The sequence below is a fragment of the Rhineura floridana genome, chromosome 3 (assembly GCF_030035675.1).
Source record: "Rhineura floridana isolate rRhiFlo1 chromosome 3, rRhiFlo1.hap2, whole genome shotgun sequence".
NCBI classification, from domain to species: Eukaryota; Metazoa; Chordata; class Lepidosauria; order Squamata; family Rhineuridae; genus Rhineura; species Rhineura floridana.
Genome location: NC_084482.1, coordinates 200,348,856 through 200,370,887, shown reverse-complemented (window position 1 = coordinate 200,370,887; position 22,032 = coordinate 200,348,856). Strand labels below are relative to the sequence as shown.

The following is a 22,032-nucleotide window of genomic DNA, read 5'->3' as shown; positions in this document are numbered from 1 at the left end:
TTTAATGTATGAGGTATAGAAATATACCAAATTAATAAATATGGTTAACGCTAACTATGATTAATATCCAGCAAGCCAACTCCACGCCTTGATTTCAGAAGCAAGCTTGTTAAAATTAACTCTAGTTAGTGTTAACCACAGTTTCTGGGTTGGACAACACAGAAAGCTGTGGATAACCAAAAGTGGAAGGAGACACTTCAGAGTTCCTCCTGTTGGCTACACAGGAGAAACAGAAGGGAAGGAAAAGTATGCAAACCCTGGCAAAAGCTAGGTTTGTTCACTTCATACTAAACCATGGTTTACTGTGAGATTCATACATATTCAGTGTGCAGAATCAGTGAATTGGTTAGAAATGTAGGTGCTCCTGAAGAGTAATCACATGTGGTATGTAACATGGTGATGGCTAGGGGGAAATGTATACCCCTTGCTCACCCAGCTCCTCACCTTTGAATTCCCCCTGGTTTGCTCCCCTGACAGATTTTTCTATGGGAAGGGGGTCAGTGCCACAGCCTACGTGCGGTTCGGCGTGAGTGATGGCAATGAGGGGAAAATGTATATCCCAGGACTGGAGCAACAAGTCACGGTAAGTGAGCACACAAGCATCATGGCACTTTTATCAGCTCAAAAACATCCCTGCTGGCTTTCCAGAGAACTCTGGAGTTTAGCCTGCCTAGTCTCCCCTCTAATGGCCCACCTGATGCTTAGCTCCTAAAATGAGCAGTGCTGGGGCTCAGATCTGGTGGGAAACCTGGAGATTTTTACTCTGTGTTTTGTGGGTGTGTGGGGAATAGATGTAGTTATTCAATAGAAAGACAAGTCTTTCCGCACATGCTCAAACCCACTCTTTCCCTTATTAGTGTTCTGTATGTGTCCCTCGAGAGAGCCAGTGTGGTGTAGTGGTTAAGGTGTTGGACTATGATCTGGGAGACCAGAGTTTGAATCCCCACACAGCCATGAAGCTCACTGGGTGACCTTGGGCCAGTCATTGCCTCTCAGCCTCAGAGGGAGGCAATGGTAAACCCCCTCTGAATACCGCTTACCATGAAAACCCTATTCATAGGGTCACCACAAATCAGAATCGACTTGAAGGCAGTCCATTTCCATTTTTTTTCATGTGTCCCTCGAAACATGCTGAAGAGCTCAACCCCAAGAGCTGAAGGACTGTCTCCTTTCCCTACAGATCCTCTCAGGTGTTAAGATTGCTAGAGGAAGCCCTATTGATAGTTCCACCATCCTCTAAAGCGTGGGGAACGGGGGTTTTCTGTGGCAGCCCCTAAGGTGTGCAACTCCGTCTCCACAAAGGTGCATCCAGCATCTTCATTGTATAGCTTCTGCCATATGTTGAAGACAGTGTGCAACATCTATTGGCCAGTGTGGCCAATAGACAGGGATGATAGGAGCTGGAATCCAAAAGCATCTGGAAAGCCACAGCAAGCTCCCCACTACTGCCCACTGCTGTGGCCAGTCGTCATCATTCCTTCTGGTTCAGGCTATGTGTGCCGTTGCTGATGTAGCCAAAATGGCACCTCCCACTTGCAACAGGGAGACATCAGCAGGCTTGGGGGAATCTTGAGGTTTGCAGAAGTACGATTTTTGGGGGAGAGGGAACCTAAGTGGGCAGCGGGGGGGGGAACCTCTCCAAAACAGCCTAATGAGAACTGAGCATGTGCAGTCACCAGGGAATGCTGACTGATTGTTGAGGGAGAATGGAAAAGTGGTTGGGGAGGAAAAAGGAATGGAGTATCACAGAGCAGGGCATGGCTGGCTGGAACAGTGAACAGGAGCGCTCCTACACAACACTAAACTTTGGTGCTTAGCATCAGGCAGCTTAACTCTTAACCTGTAAGATCTCAAATCATTTAGAGTGTTGGGCTAGGACCTGGGAGACCAGGGTTCGAATCCCCCCTCATCCATAAAGCTCACTGGGTGACCTTGGGCTAGTCACTGCCTCTCAGCCTAACCTACCTCACAGGGTTGTTGTGGGAATGAAATGAGGAGGGGGAGCCACCTTGAGCTCCCTGGAGGAAAAGGTAGGATATAAATGCAATAAACAAATAATAAAGAACAACCCTAACCCCTAAGATAAAGACATAGCTGGATACCACTTCCAATTTCCTTTCCTCTTCTTATTGCCTGAGGCCTCACATCTGATCCATAGAATTATGGTACTCTAGCTTACGTGCCCTAGTTTATGTAGTCTAGCTTATCTGGGGTCAATCCCTCCACCCCACCCCAGCCCTGACATCCCACCTTCTCTTTATCTCAAGATCCTGGAGAATGATGCCTTGTGTGCTTATTATCTCCACATCCCACCTTTCCTCAATTTGGCATACACAACTCTTCCCCCACCCTTTATCCTCACAACAACCCTGTGAGGTAAGTTAAGCTAAGAGGTGGTGACTGGCCCAAAGTCACCCCAGTGAACTTTATGTCTGAGGAAGGATTTGAACCCTGGTGGTCTCCTAGGTGCTATCTAGCACTCTAACCATTACACCACACCAGCTCTCAATTGTGTTTCACTTTAATGTGTATGTGATAGAACTAATTTTTATATCCCTCACTCACTCCATCTGATGTAATTCCATCCATATCAGATAACTGATGGCCAGGGCTCACTGACCCTAAAACGCAGCCTCCTTTCTGAGAAATTGGGGCATCCTCTGCAGGATCTAATTGGAACTGCTCTCTACATTGCAGCCACCGTCATAGAGACAGCAAGTAAGTTCAGAAATGGAAATCCTTTGCATCTGCTAAGGGTATGTCTACCACTAAGGCTGAGGGAAAAAACATTCATTTTACAGACACGAGAGTGGCTGTATGCTATAGCCAGCATGGATTTTTCACATTCTGCCATGTTAAATTGAAAATATCCCCATGCCATTTGCCGCTTCCCATAAGCTCATTTCAAAACAAAATATTATGTTGTGCGCCACACGAATTTCCAAGCAGTGAGAGATCTCCAGGGGTCCCTGTGCTTACCCAGGGTTTGGTTTCCTTGGAAAGGACAGCGGAGACTGTGGTGTCTTTATGAAATACTGTGTGGTTTATTTATTTACATACACTCCAACCTGAGCTTAAGATGGGGGGTTCAAAGCACCAACAGTCCAATATCTTGCTTTTTTCAGCAGGCTTACAGGAGACATCCTAAAGCCATGGTGCAGGGAGCCAGCTTCTCCGCATGTCTCCAGTTCCTAGCCTTTTCTCAGACTCAGCTCAAAACCACAAACCTCTCTTTGGCCCCAAGGGGGGGGGGCTCCTGAAGAGTTTCAATAACAATAGGATCTCCCTGGCCCATTCGCCAGTTAATGGGCGCTTGATAGACCCATTAACTCACCTGGCCACTTTACAAAAGAGACTCATCTGACCAGTGGAGCAGGTTTCTCACCTCCAGGTGCAGGGTTCCAAATCAGAGGCTGGAAGGGGACTTATAGAAATTGTCTATCTCAACCCTCAAACCCATAACAATTACAAGATTTATACTTCTGGACTCAGAAACATTTGCTTAACCCTCTACGTTTTCATGGTGATGGACAAAACACTCAGAGAGAGTCTAGACTTCATAGTCTGCAACACGGGTAAAAATAGCCAGATCACTGTTGGACTTTTTTGTATCAGCGGTCTCATAATTTGTTGAAATTAATTAAAAATCAGCCATGTTCACAGAGTTTCTGTAACCCTATTACTGACCTTGCCCCATACTCTGACCTTTGTCTTCTGCAGTGTAAAAGTTAGTTAAAAATCAGCCATGCATTTTTTTAATTTAAGAAAATTAACATGGGCTTCTATGATAGCAGTGGCATGCTCAGTAACAACTAACTGTCAATGTTCCAAAAGCCAGACTAACAGCTGTTTGGTTTCAGTTTGGGTGGGAGACTGCATGTGTCTGCTGTAGAATAAAAAGGTGGGGGAAACCCTGAAAAATGATGATACTGTTAACAATGTTTTCCTTTTGGAAAGGGGCTTTCCCACTTCCCAGTGCCCACCCACCCAATCTCCTCCCCTTCCTCCCTACCCCTCCCCTTCCTCCCCTCCTTCTCCTCTCTCTGCCCCTCCCTCAGGTCAGTTTCATCTATCTTAAGCATGATTGCACAGGAGTAAATTCCATTGAACTCAATAAGCATGCAAATGATCAAACCTGCCCTCCCCTCCTCCTTCCTCCTATCCCTTCCCTCCTGCCCCCATTCATTCCCCCCTCCTGCTCCCTCTCCCTTCCTTCTCCTCCTCTTCCCCCTCTCACCTCTCCTTCCTCTCTCCTCTCCCCCTCCTCTTCTCCTGAAAGAAGCAAAGTAAGAAGAACATCAGCAAATATACAAAAAATGTAATTCTCCATCCTTGGAGATGCAGTCCTGATTGCAGGTGTTGCCACCACTCACCATATGCTCAGAGGCACGTTACCAAATTCTTCCAAGCTACACAGGAAATGGATTGGACTGTGAAAGGCCAACCCCAATTGTGTTTGCATTTTTACAAAATTGTAGGGCAGTACAGTATCTCAAAGAGGAAGTCAGGTCTCCTGCTCCCCTGGTGCATTCACTATAGCTGCCCAATTTCCCTGCTTTCCTATAAATATCTGTCGGCTATAAGTACGTTCTTAAACCACAAGGGTTTTTTTTGCCTATTAGTAAATATATTTTCTTGTTGAATTTCCACCACCACCACCAATGTGCCTGTTCTGATTTTTTTAAAGTTATAATGCTGTTTACATTGATTATCAACAAATCTGTGAAATCTGTATTGAAACTCATGATGTCATGGACATTAACATAGAATGGGGGGAGAATCTCCAAATGTTGTTGGATTCCCAGATCCCATCAGCCCCAGCCAGGATGGCCAATGGCCAGGAATGAGGAAAGTTGAAGTCCAGCAACATCTGTAAGGAGCCCACAGATTACTGAGTGCAACATGAAATCTGCTGGGCTGGGTAGAGATTTGTGTTTTCGTTTACCTGAACTCGCTGAGAGATAATGGAAAAGAAATAATTCTGTCTCAAAATCCTTGATCTTTTAGAAGAGACGCTGAAGATGCACCTTTGTACCCTAGCCTTTGACACCTTATTATTTTAGGACCCATCCTATATTTTATTATTGTCATTGTAAGCTGATTTAAATTGTTTTTAAGGATATATTTTAAACTGTTGTAACCCATACTAGGACCTCAGGGTGAATGGTGGGTGAATAATTGTAATTATAATAAACAGGAAGCATAATGGATTCAGAAACCGCTGCCAGAGACTTGACAAAAGGTGACATACTAGGGCAGGTGTGAGGAACTTTTGGTCCTCCAGGTGTCACTGAACTATAACTCCCATCATCCCTGTCCATTGGCCATGCTTGCTGGGGCTGATGGGAGCTTTAGTTCAGCAGCATCTGGAGGGCCAAAGGTTCCTCACATCTGTACTAGGGCAAAAACAGGGATGAGGATGCCCCTTCTTTGACCTCTAATGTGCATGCCCCTTTCTGTGTGTCTCAGAGAGGAGATGTCACCTCTGTTTCCTTTACCTCAGTATCTTTTTCTTTCATCCCCATAGGTGGTGAACTGGAGGAGCAAGAACTTGCCTCTGTGAAATTTCTGTCATCACCATATTCAATGGACTTGTCCAAAACCAAGCACTATTTTGTTCCCGGTGCCCCCTTTGATGTGCTGGTGCGTGTGTTTTGTGTTTCCTGTGGTGCACATGTTTCCTGTTGTGTGACTTTCTGCCAATATTTATTTTATTTTATTTGTTTGTTTGTTTGTTTGTTCATTGCCCCATCACTTTCCAAACTGCAAAAAGACTTTTTTTTCAAGTGGATTTGTTGCTCTGGGTGACAGAGCCCTTTTATCCATTTTATATGCTCGAATCCAGGGCTGCGTACACATATGCATCATATATTTAAAGCACATTATTCCCCTCAAAGAATCCTGGGAACTATAGTTTGATAAGGGTGTTGGGCATTATAGTTCTGTGAGGGTTATACTACAATTCCCAGGATTCTTTGGGGGAAATAATGTGCCTTAAATATAGAAGGAAGTAGGATTACCTCCAGACTGTCAGTATTTTGTGGGAGGGATTCAAGCACAAACGTAAACCTCAGGCTGTGTACACACTGTACATTTGAAGCACATTATTTCCCTCCAAAAAGAATAATGGGAACTGTGGTTTACCCTTCACAGAGCTATAATTTCCACAGTGGGTTGTTTGCACAGGGTGGAGTGGAAGACTTGTCTGCCATACAAAAATGAAAAACAAAGTAGAGAGAGGGGGCTTTCTAGTTTTGATTATTATTACAGGATAGTTGAGGCTCAGGTATGTGCCTGAATCCCTCCCAGAAAATAATGACAGTCTGGAGGCACCCTGGTTCTTTTTACCTCCTCCTTAAGCTACCTGTCTGCTACTCCCTGATAGGTATGCCCCCCCTTTTAATGATATCATCCAGTGGCCTTAAAAAACTGGAGCTAGCTCCACCCTGCTCTCTGTCTGTGTGAGTGTGTGAGAGAGAGAGAGAATGTCAGAGATTGAGATCTCCTACCTGAGTGAAAACCTTTCTTCTCTAGAAAATGGGAGGGTAGCAATGTTCATAGTCTCGAATTTTCCAGAGACAAGAAGACTATTTAAGCAAGCTGGCTCTATAACAGAGCATTGATTATTTTTAGCTTTTTTGTTATAAAAATATTTTCTGTTGTATATTAAGAAAACAGGATGGGTCAGAAAGGTCAAAAGTAAGGATGGATAAAAGTCAATAGTCCGGTCCTTACAAATATTTCCCTTCTCTTAGTCCTAAACATAATATTAAGGCAGGAAGGCAGGCAATGACTCCACCCACCCCAAATAAAAAGCACTTTACATTATTATATCTGCTTCTTCCCCCCCCCCCCCCCCAGCTCCTAGTCCTGCTTATTATCTCTATCTGGAATTCAGACTGTGAGCAAAGCTGTTGAGATGACTTTTTTCCAAGACAGGTTTCAAAATAGCACCACCATAGGGACACCAAATAGGACACAATTCAAAGACTTGCTTCGCTATTCACAACAGGCTACAAAATGGCTTCCCTCTGGCTCTTTTGTGGAGGGTTTAACTCCTTGCTGAATGGCTAAACACAAGGTGGGCAAAGATCTGAGATCTGCGACAAATGCATCTGACACGTGCATGTGCTTTGTTGCTTTCTGCAGGTTCTCATGTGTGCATTCCTGGTATCTCCTCTTGCATTTATACCCGGTGTGGGAAACCTGTGGCCTTCCATACACTGCTGAACTACAACTCCCACCATCCCTAGCCATTGGCCATGCTTGCTGGGGCTGACGGGAGTTGTAATTCATCAACATCTGGAAGGCCCATGGGTTCTGCACACCTCATTTCTTCCTACTTGTTTGCATAGATCAGCCTTTCCCAACCTTTGGGTCCCCAGATGTTGTTGGACTACAACTCCCATCAGCCCCCAGCCAGCATGGCCAGAGTGGTCAGGAATGATTTGAATTTGTAGTCCAGCAGCATCTGGGGACCCAAAGGTTGGGAAAGGCTGGCATAAATCGTCATGTACAGATATGTAAGTTATAGGGCATAAACTTTTCTGATTTTTTTTTTGTTTTTGTTTTTCAGGCGACTGTTTCACTCCCAGATGGCACACCTGCCCCCCTCCTCCCAGTTCGCTTCTCAACCCAGATAACAGGAGCCCTATCACCAGCTGATGCACAAGTGAAAAGCGACAGCCGTGGGATTGTGACATACAGATTCAACATTCCCCCTAATTCTGCCTCAGTCACTGTCACGGTATTAGCACCTGGTCCCTACTCAAACTGGGAGGGGACAAAATTACATAACGGAGGAAGGAGGGAGAGAGGGTCATTTGAGCACTGTCCTGGCTTCCTCCTCCCCCCCCCCAAAAAAAACAGATTCAGACTTGGAATTCTCAGTTCGGTTATTACCAATGGCTTTAATCCACAGTTTAGCACAGGATTAGAACATAGTTCAGATCATACAGCATTCAGATCACAGCAAGGCACTGACACAAGCAAAGTCATTGTTGTAACACTCGACATGCCCCTTGCATCCTCCTTAAGTAGGATGGGGCAGGCACAACTACTTGCATGGGACTTGTCTGTCAGCCCGGGACTGGGTAAGCAAGCAGGCATTCCTATGAGTAAGCTGGTTGGTGACCAGTTCAGTCTGTTCGTGCCTGTGCATCCTTGAGGTGTACCCAGGGCAACGGAGGTGGGGATGACTCAGCCAGGTCCTCCCCCTGCTCCGCCTCTGGCATCTTCTCCTGCACTGGAGGCAGCCTGAGAGGCAGACCCACTGCTGAAGGCAGGGAAGGGGGAATGGGCTGGTAACTTGGCCCCCTTGATCATGTTGGTTGGCGTCTCTGGCCTGAGCTGTCGACATGCAGATGGCTTGGCTCCTTCCCATCAACTTCATTCATGTGTCCCAGATCACTGGGCCCGTCTCCCAGATCTTCCTCCTCAAATCTGTCTGACCACGAGTCTTCCCTAGGCTTATGACAAGCACGCAAAGAGGATCTAGAAATAAGAAGGCTCATAGGAACATCAGAAGCTGCCTGATACCATAAGACCATCAGAAGAGCCCTACTGCATCAGGACAGTGGCCCATGTGGGCCAGCATCCTGTTTTCACAGTGGCCAGCTGGTTGCCAATGGGAAGCCTGCAAGCAGGATGCTCCCCTCCTGCACTTTCCAGCAACTGGTATTAAGAAGGATCCTGTCTCTGACTGTGGAGGAAGAGCATTGCCATCGTGGCTGGTAGCCATTGATACCTTTATCCTCCATGAATGGTAGGGGTCATCACCAAAAAGGATCTGTCCCTGGTACTGGCTAAAGATGATTTTTCTTAGTGGCAGGTCAAACAGCGGAGCCTCCAAGACCAATCTTAGTCCCTGGGCACTGATAGGTTCATATGAGGAGTAGTCTTTCTAATAACCTGATTCCAACCCATTAAGGCAGAGATGGGGGATCTTTTTCTTCACTTCCAACCCTGGGTGGTGGTCATAAGACAGTGGTGGGCAGAGGCAAAAATGCATGGTTTCTGCACGTACATGGACCTCTCCATCCAAGCAAGCAAGTATTGTCACAGTTCGAGGACACATTCCATCTAGACAACAGCACTCATGGTGGGCTCAGAGCAGAGCAGATGAGAGGTTTAGCCTGGGGACAGCCCCCAAAGCCAGAGAGACTGCATTCAGACAGCAATTTATTACATTTTCCTGATGTTTCCTTCTCTGATAATTTCTACATTTTCTTTCATCTTTCACACAGTATAAAAGCCACTTCTGGATATCTAGTAGAATACAGTGGAAATTTAGCATTAATTTTTGTGTTAATTGCTTCCAGAAAAAAATCCATTTGTGAACCAATTAACCCAGAAAACTGTGGGAGGAAAGTGATAAAATTTGGGGTAATATACTGTCATTTCACCCTGTGCTTTATAGATTACAGCAAAGCCTTTGACTGTGTAGATCATGAAAAACTATGGAATGCTTTAAAAGAAATGGCGGTACCACAGCATCTGATTGTCCTGATGTGCAACCTATACTCTGGACAAGAGGCTACTGTAAGGACAGAATATGGAGAAACTGATTGGCTCCCAATCGGAAAGGGTGTGAGATGGGTGTATTTTATCACCCTATTTGCTTAATCTATGCAGAACTTACCATATGGAAAGAGGGATTGGACCACGATGAAGGAGTTGTGAAAATTGGAGGGAGAAATATCAATAATTTAAGATACACAGACAATACCATACCACCAGCAGAAACCAGTAATGATCTGAAATGAGTGCTGGTGAAAGTTGAAGAGGAAAGCACAAAAGCAGGACTACAGCTGAACGTCAAAAAGACTAAAGTAATGTTAACACAAGATTTATGTAACTTTAAAGTTGACAACGAGGACATTGAATTTGTCAAGGATTATCAATACCTTGGCACAGTCATTAACCAAAATGGAGACAATAGTCAAGAAATCAGAAGAAGGCTAGGACTGGGGAGGGCAGCTATGAGAGAACTAGAAAAGGTCATCAAATGCAAATATGTATCACTGAACACTGAAGTCAAGATCATACAGACCATGGTATTCCTGATCTCTATGTATGGATGTGAAAGTTGGACAGTGAAAAAAGTGGATAAGAGAAAAATCAACTCATTTGAAATGTGGTGTTGGAGGAGAGCATTGTGCATACCATGGACTGCAAAAAAAGGCAAATAAATGGGTGTTAGAACAAATTAAACCAGAACTAGCACTAGAAGCTAAAATGATGAAACTGAGGTTATCATAGTTTGGACACATCATGTGAAGACATGATTAACTAGAAAAGACAATAATGCTGGGAAAAACAGAAGGGAGTAGAAAAAGAGGAAGGCCAAACAAGAGATGGATTGATTGCATAAAGGAAACCACAGACCTGAACTTATAAGATCATGACAGGTGCTCTTGGAGGTCGCTGACTCATAGGATCACCATAACTCGTGATTGACTTGAAGGCACATAACAACAACAAATACTGGCATATTTACTGCCTTTTTCATGTGGGAATCATGGGGGAACAGAAGTGCACATATGCAAAATGGGTGGGAGAGTAGTGACCTGTCCAATGATGTTCATCATTGTGTCACACCACACCCACTGGTATGAATGGAATTTAGCATAATATGGTGGTATATTGCTCAAAAATATACCACCATGAGGCAACACGTACTGCAGTGTGAAAAGAACGTTAGAAATCGGGACAGAAGCGCTACAGGTGTAATCAGCAGAACTAACGCAATAAACCCAATGTCTGAATGCAGCCCCAGGGAGGCCAGCAGGGCCACGTTCAGCCCACAGGCTTCTGGTTCTCCACCCCTGCACGAAGGACTTTCAAGAGGAATACCAGTAGTTTAAATTGAGCCTGGAAACAAATGGGCAGCCAGCACAACAGTTGGGAAAAAAGGGTATGCATGAACCATCCAGCCCACAGGTAGCCAACGTGATGCCCTCCAGATGTTGTAGCACTCCAACTCCCATCAGCCCCAGCCAGCATGGCCAATGGTCACGGCTGAGGGGAGTTGTAGTCCAACAATATCTGACAGTTGCCACGTTGGCTAGCCCTGATCTAGCCACTGTTAGCCTTCTGACAGCTGCGTTTTGTACCAGTTGAAGTTTCCAAACTGTGTGTAAATGTAGAGAGCATTACAATTGTCTATTCTGGATTTGACCCGTGTGTGTGTGTGTTTGTCTTTGTCACCCTTACAGCTAACAGCAGGAACAGAATCTCCGGCAGAAGAAACCTTTATTGCCAAACGCATAAGTTCCCCAAAAGGCAACTACTTGATCATTGAAAGCCCAAAATATCAAGACTTGAACCTTGGAGAGACCCTTAGATTTGGGTTGAAACACGTTGGATCAGATGCCTTCTCCAACTTCTATTACATGGTGAATCCTTGTGGTGGATTGATGGGCCCCATTGTTCCTAGGATGAAGGAAAGATGGGTCAAGAGTAGGGAGGGGTGAATCTGTCGATTTTGGTTTCTTGTTCTACCAATCTTAAGTTCAATGCTCCACATTTCCACATTGGTTTGCATAAAAAAGTCCTCATGAAAATTCATCAGTATTTAAGTGGGAATTTCTCCTAATATGCCCATTTATGCAGGCGGTTTTGGCTAAACTGGGACAGTGTCTTCCCACTGTGGGCAGCAGGGGTAGGCTGTGTAGTCTACACAGCTCTGTCCTCCAACACATCATCACCGCTGAGGCGGCTGCCTCATTCTGCCTGATGTTAGGGCCACTCTGATGGCTGTTTCTGCACTTTACAGCAAGAGAATGGATACGAAATGTTGACTGTTCAAAAGCACTGCATACATCATTGCTAACTACTGTTCTTTAAACTGGCCCTTTTCCTCCAGGTTTTGAACAAGGGAGACATTGTCTATGTCAACAGTGTGGCTCGTGGCTCCTATACCGTGGTCTCCCTTTCCATCACCCCCAGTCTTATGCCCACATTTCGCTTTGTGGCCTTTTACCGCCTTGGGGATGAAATTGTCGCCAATTCCATCTGGGTGGACGTCGTTGACAGCTGTGAAGGGAAGGTGAGTCCTACTTGAAGTGAGCTTTCATTAGGGATGGAAAGATCTGTCAGTTTCGGTTCTCTCCGTTTTTCATTTTGCCAATCTCAAAGTCAGTTCTTCACGTTTCTGCAGCAATTTGCAGTTATTCAGCATTTTAGTGTGAATTTCTCCTAATAAACACATTTTATATGCTTTTTTTTACTAATGTACATATTTTCACAAGCAGTTTTTCCTAATATAATGCATGTTTGTATGTTATTTTCACGAATAAGTTCATTTTTATGGACACTTTGTCCCCAAATATATGCATTTTTGTAAACTTTGATTAAAGAATGGCCTTGCAAAATTAGGGTAAGTGTGAGTTTTGAAGGATGACTATATTTCGATTGTCATATTGATTTGGAAAGGGCATATTTGATAGATTTAGCTTTAAATGCAAACTGAATTGAATTTCTCCCCCATCCAAACCATTCACGAAAAATCCTTCCCAAAATCCACTCCGGAGGACCGTGGAGCTGATGCGTGTGTGCTTCGTGGGTCACCAACATGGCACCCATGGGCATGCATGTGCCCATAAAGCCCACAGTGTCCCATGCCCCTCCTGAAATTAGGCTTAAAAGAAGCCTTCTGTAGACAGTGAAACAAACAGCGTAGTTTTTGGCAGAAGAAGAACTGCAAGCAGGATGCAGAATACACTGCATGCAATGAATATGAATTAGAAAGGAAACTGATGCCTTCTTGCATCCCTAGCCAAGAATGATGGGAGTTGTAGTCCAGCAACATCTGGAGGGCCACAGTTTAACGGGCCCTGAGTTAGATGGATCATCAGGATTAAAAAAAAACTTTGTAAGGGATGGCGGTGCAGGGGGTTAAGATGCTCCAGGTCATTCCTAACTATGCCCCATCCAATCTGCAGCTAGTGCTCCGCACATCAGGGAATGAACTGCGACCCCAGGACCCCCTGGCCCTCACCATTATCACGGATGAGAGAGCCTTTGTGTCCTTGGCTGCCACTGATGCTGCTGTTTATGCCCTCAACCGGAAGAATCGCCTCACACAGGACAAGGTACCTCCATACACACACTTCTTTCATCTCCTTCTTTCCTCAGTTGTTATTATTTCTTTATTTTATTTATTAGTTGTCTTTTTCACAAAAGTGACCCAAAGCAACTCGGGAAACTAGTACAAACATTAAACTAAGGATAAAAACCAAAAGAGAAGAAGAACTTCAAAACACATCCATCCATATATGAAAAGGCAAGACTATCACATTCCACCCCACTAAAAGAGGCTACAGTCACCTAAAACCCTCCAGGTTAAGGGCGCAATCCAGCTGACCTTTCTGCTGGGCTACGGGGAGTTGGATGCCATGGACCCCCAGCTGTGCTGGCAGGCTCCCGGCACTGCTGGCCTCTGTGGAGAGGGGCCCTTTGACACAGCTGAGCTGCAGCACTGCCAGGAGCCCGCCGGCATCACTGGGAGTCTGCCATGGATGGCCAGCCCGGCAGATGGAGGTCTGGCAGAAGCAGATGGAAGCCTCGAAAATGGGGGCATGGGAGGGGTGGAACTGCAGGGTTACACAAGATCCACCTTGCGCTTGGAGCCCTGCCCTGGGTTCCGATCTTCCCAGAAACTCTGCCAGTCAAAAGGCCAGCGCAATAAAAAATTGTAATGGTCATCTCTGGAGAGCGCTTACTCCCTGGGAGGCCTGTTCATGGGAGCTGGCTTCTTCCTTCCTGCTTGTGCATTTGGCTGCCGGCAGCACTGACGTTCAGCTTTCCACCGGCTCCTCCTCTGCCGGTCCCTCTTCTGCCGGTCCCCCTCCCCGGCATTTGGATTGCTCTGCCCGGGTCAAAAACCTGAGTAAAAAAAAAAAAAGCCTGGTGCCTTAAATAGCTAGTACAGGAATACCCTGTACGCAATGGGTCCAGAGAGAGTACGTAAACCAAAAATGTACTTAAAGTGAAGCACTACCTTTTTTTTTACTTGCCCTGCCACTGTGCCACCTCTCCTTCACGCGGAGCCTCAAAGCCCCAGGCTAAAGCCTCTGCTGCTGCGCCACCACGCCTCCCAGCTGATCGCGATAGCGCCTCCCAGCTGATTCGCGGTCACGCGATTGTGTCTCTTTCCTAACCCCCACACACCGAAAGAACAGGCCACAACCAAAGGTTAAGTGTCCGTTCTTGCGAAGCGAGCATATGTAAACAGGTGAATGGTGCTACTGTAAGTATGTCCATACTCGCGAGTGTCCTTAAAGTGAAGGTCCGTATAGCCGGGTATTCCTGTAATGGTGCCAGGTGTGCCTCCCTGGAGAAAACATTACAATAAGCAGGGAGCCACCACTGAAAAAAACTATTCTCGTCTTGGATAGGTGTACCTAGCATTAATCATACTCAAGTGTAGATCCACTGAAATTAACAGACATGACTAAATTCAGACCATTCATCTCAATGGGTCTACCCCGAGTAAAACTTAACTGGCAACCACTCTTTGTTTGCAGGCACCTTGCCTGCCCCCTGTAATAATCATTCATGGTGTTGCTGTAATTGGTGTGGCATTGTAAAGACATTTCTTTCCCCCCAGTCTTTGCCTGCCTCACCAGTTTATGGACCCTTTCATCACCAAATTCCTGTTTTCTAAGCTGTTTTTATAATACTGTCTTACTTGTTTTTATGTAATATCTGTTCTTACGATGCTGCTTTATTTCATTTTACGTTGCATTTTTTGTAGTCCACTTAAGAGGTTTTAAAATATTAAGCGGCATGGCAACACTTTTAAATATAAAAATAAATAATAATTCTGCTACCGCCCTAATGTCATCGGAGGGAAGGGCCATAGCTCAGTGGTGGAACATCTGCTTTGCATGCAGAAGGTTCCAGGTTCAATCTCCAGATGGAGCTGGAAGAGATCCCTGTCTGAAACTCTGGAGAGCTGCTGCCCATCAGAGTAGATAATACAATACCAGGCAAAAGTCTGATGTGACAGAAGGCAGCTTCTTGCTTTCCCCTTGGCCTCCTTCTGGGCTTCCCAGAAGAGGCATCTGGTTGGCCACTATGGATACTGGAATGGTGGACTAGGTGGGTCTTTGGTCTGATCCAGCAGGATTCACCTTATTTACTTACTTATTTTATTAATTAACAAGATTTCTATCCCGCTTAATCATTAAAACCTCTTAAGTGGTTTACATAAAGTGTAAAATACAGTGTTATAGGAATGAGGGGTTGGTTTGGATGATGTATTCAGCACTGCATTCAGCACTGGTTAGGCCTCATCTTGAATACTGCTTCCAGTTCTGGTCTCCGCACTTCAAGAAGGATGCAGACAAACTGGAACTGGTTCAGAGGAGGGCAACAAAGATGATCAGGGGACTGGAAACAAAGCCCTATGAGGAGAGACTGAAAGAACTGGGCATGTTTAGCCTGGAGAAGAGAAGACTGAGGGGAGATATGATAGCACTCTTCAAGTACATGAAAGGTTGTCACATAGAGGAGGGCCGGGATCTCTTCTCAATCGTCCCAGAGTGCAGGACATGGAATAATGGGCTCAAGTTGCTCAACTGGACATCAGGAAAAACTTCCTAACTGTTAGAGCCATACAACAATGGAATCAATTACCTAGAGAGGTAGTGGGCTCTCCAACACTGGAGGCATTCAAGAGGCAGCTGGACAGCCATCTGTCAGGAATGCTTTGATTTGGATTCCTGCACTGAGCAGGGGGTTGGACTTGACAGCCTTATAGGCCCCTTCCAACTCTACTATTCTATGATTCTAAGTCTGTGGGTCCTCTCCCAGCTTGTGATTTTGAAGCTGCAGAGATGCAGTTTATGTTAGAGACATCTGCTGAACTGGTCAAACCAGTTCCTTTCATAAGTTAATAGTTAAAGCCAGTTTCTTTGTCCAGTTGATGGACCTGATTTATGTGTCTAAAGACTTGGTTAAGAGCAGATCTGTTGCTATAGGAACAACTGGGCTAGCCCCCCCCCATCCTAGGAGAGATAGTTTGTGTGTTTGAGTCTGAGGTGAAGCTGGAAGCTGAGAGGACGTAGAGAGGCTGCCCTGCTCTCTTTGCTGAATCCCAAGCTATGACTTTGGGAAGCCTCCCCTAGAAGCCTAATGGGGACGCAAGATCTGTTGGGGTATTAATGCTGAGAGCCCTTCCATCTTATGCTCAGGTTGTATATCTGTGTAAATAAAACCATATATCACAAAGACACCACAGTCTCCTCTAGTGACCTTTCTTCCAAGGAAACCAAAAACTGGGTAAGTGCTGGAACGCTGGAAGTCTCTCACTGCTTGGAGATTGGGGTGTGTGCAACAATACGTTAAAATGACCAGTAAAACCAGATGTTTCAAACAAATTGGCTGAACCGTTTTTGAAATAAAACCCAGCCATTTAAAAATATTCATTATAAGATAAAAGTACATATTAAAATACATGTTTACTTTACTGTGTCTAGGTAGGCTTGCTTAAACAAAAAACTTTTTAGCAAGTGCAGAAAACAGTACAGCGAATCCTCCTTTCCAAAGCCAATGTGCAGGGAGTTCCTATCACACTGTCACAATGAAGGATCTATTCTTTGCACGTTTGTATCATGTGCACCCTTCCACCTATTCATATCTGTCATCCCACAGACCTCTTTTTCTTCTTCTTCCGGAAACAGGTTTTCCAGGCCATGGGAAGTTATGACCTTGGCTGCACCGCTGGCAGCGGGGAAAATACCCTCAGCATTTTTGCCGATGCTGGACTCTCAATTCGTACTAGTGAGCTGACGAGCCCCCTCCGGAAAAGTGAGTCAAGCAGGAGCGTGAAGAAAACCCACAGTCAGAGAGGGCGTTTGGGCCACTATCAGCTAGTATTAGCACCCCATTTATACTGTTCCACCTTTGTGTTCTTACAGCACATGGGTGCAGTGCGGATGCTTCCCGGAAGAAGCGCTCATTGCAGTTCCAAGTCGAGCTCCAGAAGAAGCGTAAGTAGCGCGAGGGAAAGGGAGGAGGAGTGATAGCCCCAAGGGAAAAATCAATACATGTCCCCAGGGCTGGCCCTACCATTCAGCAGAATGAAGTGGCTGCCTCAAGTGGCAGATGCTGGAGGATATGGAGTGGTGCCAGCTGTTGGAGACAGCTGGGTGTGCCATGTGGCCTGTCCTGTGCCCTCTAAGCCAACCTTCTTCTCTCAGGTATGGTGGAGGATGCCAATGGCGGCTGGTGGCTCCATGTGAGCGGGGCAGTGGACTCCACCCTGGGTTTTAGTCCGAACTTTCAAGGAGCTGTCCAAGGTGTGAGAGCTTTCTTATCTTGGACAGATCCTTGAAAGTTCATTCCACGACCCGGAGTGGATTCCACTGCTCCATTGACACGGGGCCAGCGGCTGCCACTGGAGGATGCTGTCCCATTGCTAGTGTTGAAGGAAGATTCATCTAATTCGTAAGAGATTCCACCTTTGGAATGCTCTCCTGAAGGAGGCACAGCTGTTTCTAAAAGTGTTTGGTGTTCATGAAGAGTCTGGAGTTATCTAAAACTGAAGTTTCTGGTTAAGGGTGCTACCTCAATCTGTGTCTTTCCTCTGTGTCACTGACTTTCTCCTCCTGTCTGATTTCCCAACATTCTCTCACTTAGTTCCACATATTGATACAGACACCAACTTTACTATCATTTTAGCTCCAGGGTAAAAGTCTTCTTGTTACTTTTTTGCTCTTTTCCATTCACATCCATCCGTTCACTTTTGGTCCTCGTTTCCTTCATCCCTCCCTGCAGTTTCCAAGTACCAAAACCCCAATGTTAAGCGATGCTGCCACGGCGGCATGGTGCTGCTTCGCCAACGGCTGACTTGTGAGGAGCGTGCTAGACGGATCCAGGGCCAAAATGCCGAGCAGTGCCGTGAAGCCTTCCTTGAGTGCTGCAAACTTGCTGCTAGCCTACGACGCAAATCCTGGGGATCTCACGGCCTGGGGCGGAGTGAGTCAAAGAGAGAGCCTGAGGCCAGCTGCTTATCCTTGACTTGAGTTGGAGAAGATAAATGTTCAGATCAGGGCAGGGGAACTTCAGTTTTGGAAGCCAAATGCTGCCCTCCAAGGTTCCCTGTTTGGCTTTCAGGACTGTCCCCAGGCCACGCCCCCTCTCCACTTCTCCTCTCCCTAGGCCATACCCCCTCTGCAGCCACGCCTCCTCTCCAGCCATGCCACCTCTCCCCAGGCCACACCCCCTCCCCAGCAACACCTCTTCCCAGGCCACGCCTCCTCTCCCCAGGCCATGCCCCCTCTCCAGCCACGCCTCCTCTCCCCAGGCCATGCCCCCTCTCCAGCCATGCCTCCTCTTCCCAGGTCATGCCCCCTCTCCAGCCATGCCTCCTCTCCCAAGGCCACGCCCCCTCTCCAGCCACGCCTCCTCCCTAGCCACGCCTCCTCTCCCCAGGCCATGCCTCCTCCCTGGCCTTTCTTCACACCCTCCTTGAGTGTTTTTGTCTGGCTGGGATGTGTCCCTGAACTCTGATAATGCCTGTTGCTTGCCTGAAAGAAAGACAGAGAGGGGCATGTGAGTATGTGTAGAAAGTAGGCTACTCTACAAAGGTAAACACTGACATTTGTTGCTCTGCTTAGTTTTGTTTCTGGCCCCATCCCACCCCTTCATGTGGCCCTCAGAAAGATGCAGAGAAGAGAATGCGGCCCTTGGGCTAAAAAAGGTTCCCCATCCCTGGTTTAGATTTTTGACTGAGGCACTGCTTTCCTTAAGCAGCTTGGTAGGCTTAAAAAAAGGGCAAATGTTTCTTAAATAAATATGACTATTAAAAACCCTCACGATTGCTAGGTCTGCTTTAACTGTTAAGTGGACATGTAAGACCCCGCTGACTAATGAAATATCACCAGTGTGATATCATAAGCCTTTGTCAGCTTCAAAGTTGCATTCCCCATAAATTTGTCTATTCTTTTTTTTAGTTCAGTGGCCGTCATCGCATCTTGTGGCTGGGAATTCCATAAATAAATTACGTGCTGTGTGAAAAAGTCCTTCCTTTTGCCTGTCCTGAATCTCCTGCCAATTTCACTGGATAATCCAAAGTTAGAAGAGCCCTGCTGGATCAGGTCAAAGGTCCATCTAGTCAAGCATCCTGTTCTCACAGTGGCCAACCAGATGCCTCTGGGAAGCCCACAAGCAGGACTTGAGTGCAACAGCACTACTCTCCCCTCTTGCAATTCCCAGCAACTGATATTCAGAGGCAGATACTGCCACCAGTTCTGAATTTGTCATCCATATACTGTAGATGGAGGCTGAAAACTGAGCAAAAATGGCTTGCCTAAGGCCCTTCTATAACTTGAATTAATATTTGGTCTATCGCTCAGTCTCTTAGCTACTGCACAGTCAATTATGAGTCAGACTGGCACTTAGCAGAAGAATATCCCCTCTTTAATGCCAGCATGCTGTAGTGGGCAAGTGTCAGACTTACTGGTGAGCCTCGGTTCGAATTGCCCTTCAGCCACAGAGCTCCCCATGTGATCTGGGCCCAGTCGCACACCCTCATCCTAACCTACCTCACAGGGTTGTTGGGAGGATAAAGTGGGGGAGCCACACATGCTGCCCTAAACTTCTTGGTGGATGAAGATGTTGGCCCAGTGTGTGGCAGCTGTGAAAAAGGCAAATTCCATATTAGGAATCATTAGGAAAGTTACTGAAAATAAAACTGCCGATAGCATAATGCTGTTGTATAAATCTATGGTGCGGCCACATTTGGAATACTGTGTAGTGTTCTGGTTGCCTCACCTCAAAAAGGATATTGTAGAGTTGGAAAAGGTTCAGCAAAGGGCAACCAGAAGGATCAAGGGGATGGAGCAGCTCCCCTATGGGACCCCTATGGGACTTCTTAGTTTAGAGAAAAGGCTAATCATGATTGAAGTGTATAATGATGCATGGTATGGAAAAAGTAGATAGAGAAAAGGTTTTCTCCCTTTCTCATAACACTAGAACTCATGGACATTCAATGAAGCTGAATGTTGGAAGATTCAGGACAGACAAAAAAAAGAACTTCATGCATAGTTAAGCTGTGGAATTCACTCCCACAAGAAGCAGTGATGGCCACCAACTTGGATGGCTTTACAAGAGGATTAGACAAATTCATGGAGGATAAGGCTATTTATTTATTTATTATTTGATTTATATCCGCCCTTCCTCCCAGCAGGAGCCCAGGGTGGCAAACAAAAGCACTAAAAACACTTTAAAACATCATAAAAACAGACTAAAATACATTAAAACAAAACATCTTTAAAAACATTTGGTTACCAATGGCTGCTAGCCATGATGGCTGTGCTCTGCCACCATAGTCAGATAAAGTATGTTTCTGAAAACCAGTTGCTAGAAACTGCAGGAGGGGATAGTGCTGTGTGCTCAGGATCTCCTTGTGGGCTTCCCATGGACATCTGGTTAGCCACCGTGAGAAGAGGATGCTGGACTAGATGGGCCACTGGCCTGATCCAGCAGGGCCCTTCTTTATGTCCTTAAAGTGAGGGGAAAACACTATAATAAATAAAATCAATGAACAGTAGTATGATAGTACTCTTTGATGACCAGTAAGCCCTCAAAATAATGGATTTGATTTAAGGTTAGCAACTTGAACATCTGGGTTTTTGGGAGAGTGGCAAGGTGTTAAACTTAAAATGTGATCTCCTCTTTCCATGTAGCACAAGCCCAAGAGGAAGAAGAGGATTTATTCGATGATGATTTCATTCAAGTCCGGAGTGTCTTCCCTGAGAGCTGGCTCTGGAAAACATACAATGTAGAGCGGACCCACACGTAAGTAGGCCAGAGCCCTGTGCAAAGATTACCTCCCTTTTACAGTGATGTGGGTCTGGGAGGGCTCAGTCATTGTCAGATGCAGGACCTCAGGCATCCTGAAAGCAGGGGAAGGCAGGTGGGAGATCAGACCTACATTCACACCATGCATTTATTCCACTATTATTCCACTTTAAGCAGTCATGGCTTCCCCCAAAGAGTCCTGCAAAGTGTAGTTTGTGAAGGGTGCCTTGAGTTGTTGGGTATTCCTAATTCTCCTACAAGAGCCACAGTTGTCAAAGTGATTTAATAGTCAGTCCCTCTTCCCAGAGAACTCTGGGAACTGTAGCTCTATGACGGAAATAGTTCTAACAACTCTCAGCACTCTTCACAAACTACACTTCCCAGGATTCTTTGGAGGACGCCATGACTGTCTAAAGTGGAATAACAGTGGAACAGATGTATGGTGTGACTGCGGTCTAGCTTCTGTCGATAGATCTGAGTATTTTGTTTCACAAGGTTGGATGAATCTGTTAATTTTGGTTCTCTATGTTTCACATTTTCCCAGTCTTAAAGTTAGTTCTCCACATTTCTGCAGCAACTTGTGATTTTTTCAGAAAAAAATCATGAAAATTAATCAGCATTTTAATGTGAATTTCTCCCAATACACACATTTTTGTATGCAGTTTTGACTAACGGACACATTTTTCAAAGCAATTTCTCCTGCTTTTTTGTTATGTTATTTTCACTAACGTACACATTTCCCCTTAAAAGATGTATTTTTGTACATATAGTTTGGGTGGAGAACTGAATCACGAAACTCAGAGAAGTGTGAATTTTGAAGGATAGGTGTGGTTCAGTTCACATGCTGCTTCAGAAAGTTTGAAATTAGGTAGTTTCTTATTAAAATGCAAACAAAATCAGATTTATTCTCCATCCCTATCAATGAATCTCCAAGGATTTCTGACTCCCAATTGTTTCACAATAGTAACAGCAAAAGCTCAACTCCCTCTAGGTAATTAGATTGCTGAGAGGAAGAAAGATTCTGGGGAGGGGGAAAACCAGGAGTGGATTCTTGTGTGATAAGACTCTGAGGTAAATTCTGGTACTCACTACAAATTTCTGGGCTGTGCATGAGCTCAGAAGCACCCTGTTCCTTAATTGTAAGAGTATGTTGGCCCTTGTCCCCAAGTCACTATTTTGCCCCTGCCTCTGGTTGGTGGATCTGCTTTATAACCCTGATAA

General features: G+C 45.5%; 1 protein-coding gene across 1 annotated transcript in view; it reads left to right on the top strand.

The window, feature by feature from the left end:
- LOC133381070 (complement C4-like) overlaps window positions 1-22,032 on the top strand; it is an 87,866-nt gene that overhangs the window by 22,341 nt on the left and 43,493 nt on the right. The window contains exons 9-19 of the mRNA XM_061619550.1: window positions 478-583; window positions 2,595-2,718; window positions 5,528-5,643; window positions 7,577-7,747; window positions 11,217-11,396; window positions 11,867-12,049; window positions 12,945-13,094; window positions 16,689-16,815; window positions 16,926-16,997; window positions 17,785-17,985; window positions 20,697-20,808. Coding sequence (XP_061475534.1) covers window positions 478-583; window positions 2,595-2,718; window positions 5,528-5,643; window positions 7,577-7,747; window positions 11,217-11,396; window positions 11,867-12,049; window positions 12,945-13,094; window positions 16,689-16,815; window positions 16,926-16,997; window positions 17,785-17,985; window positions 20,697-20,808 — 1,542 coding nt within the window. The remainder of the gene's footprint in view (window positions 1-477; window positions 584-2,594; window positions 2,719-5,527; window positions 5,644-7,576; window positions 7,748-11,216; window positions 11,397-11,866; window positions 12,050-12,944; window positions 13,095-16,688; window positions 16,816-16,925; window positions 16,998-17,784; window positions 17,986-20,696; window positions 20,809-22,032) is intronic.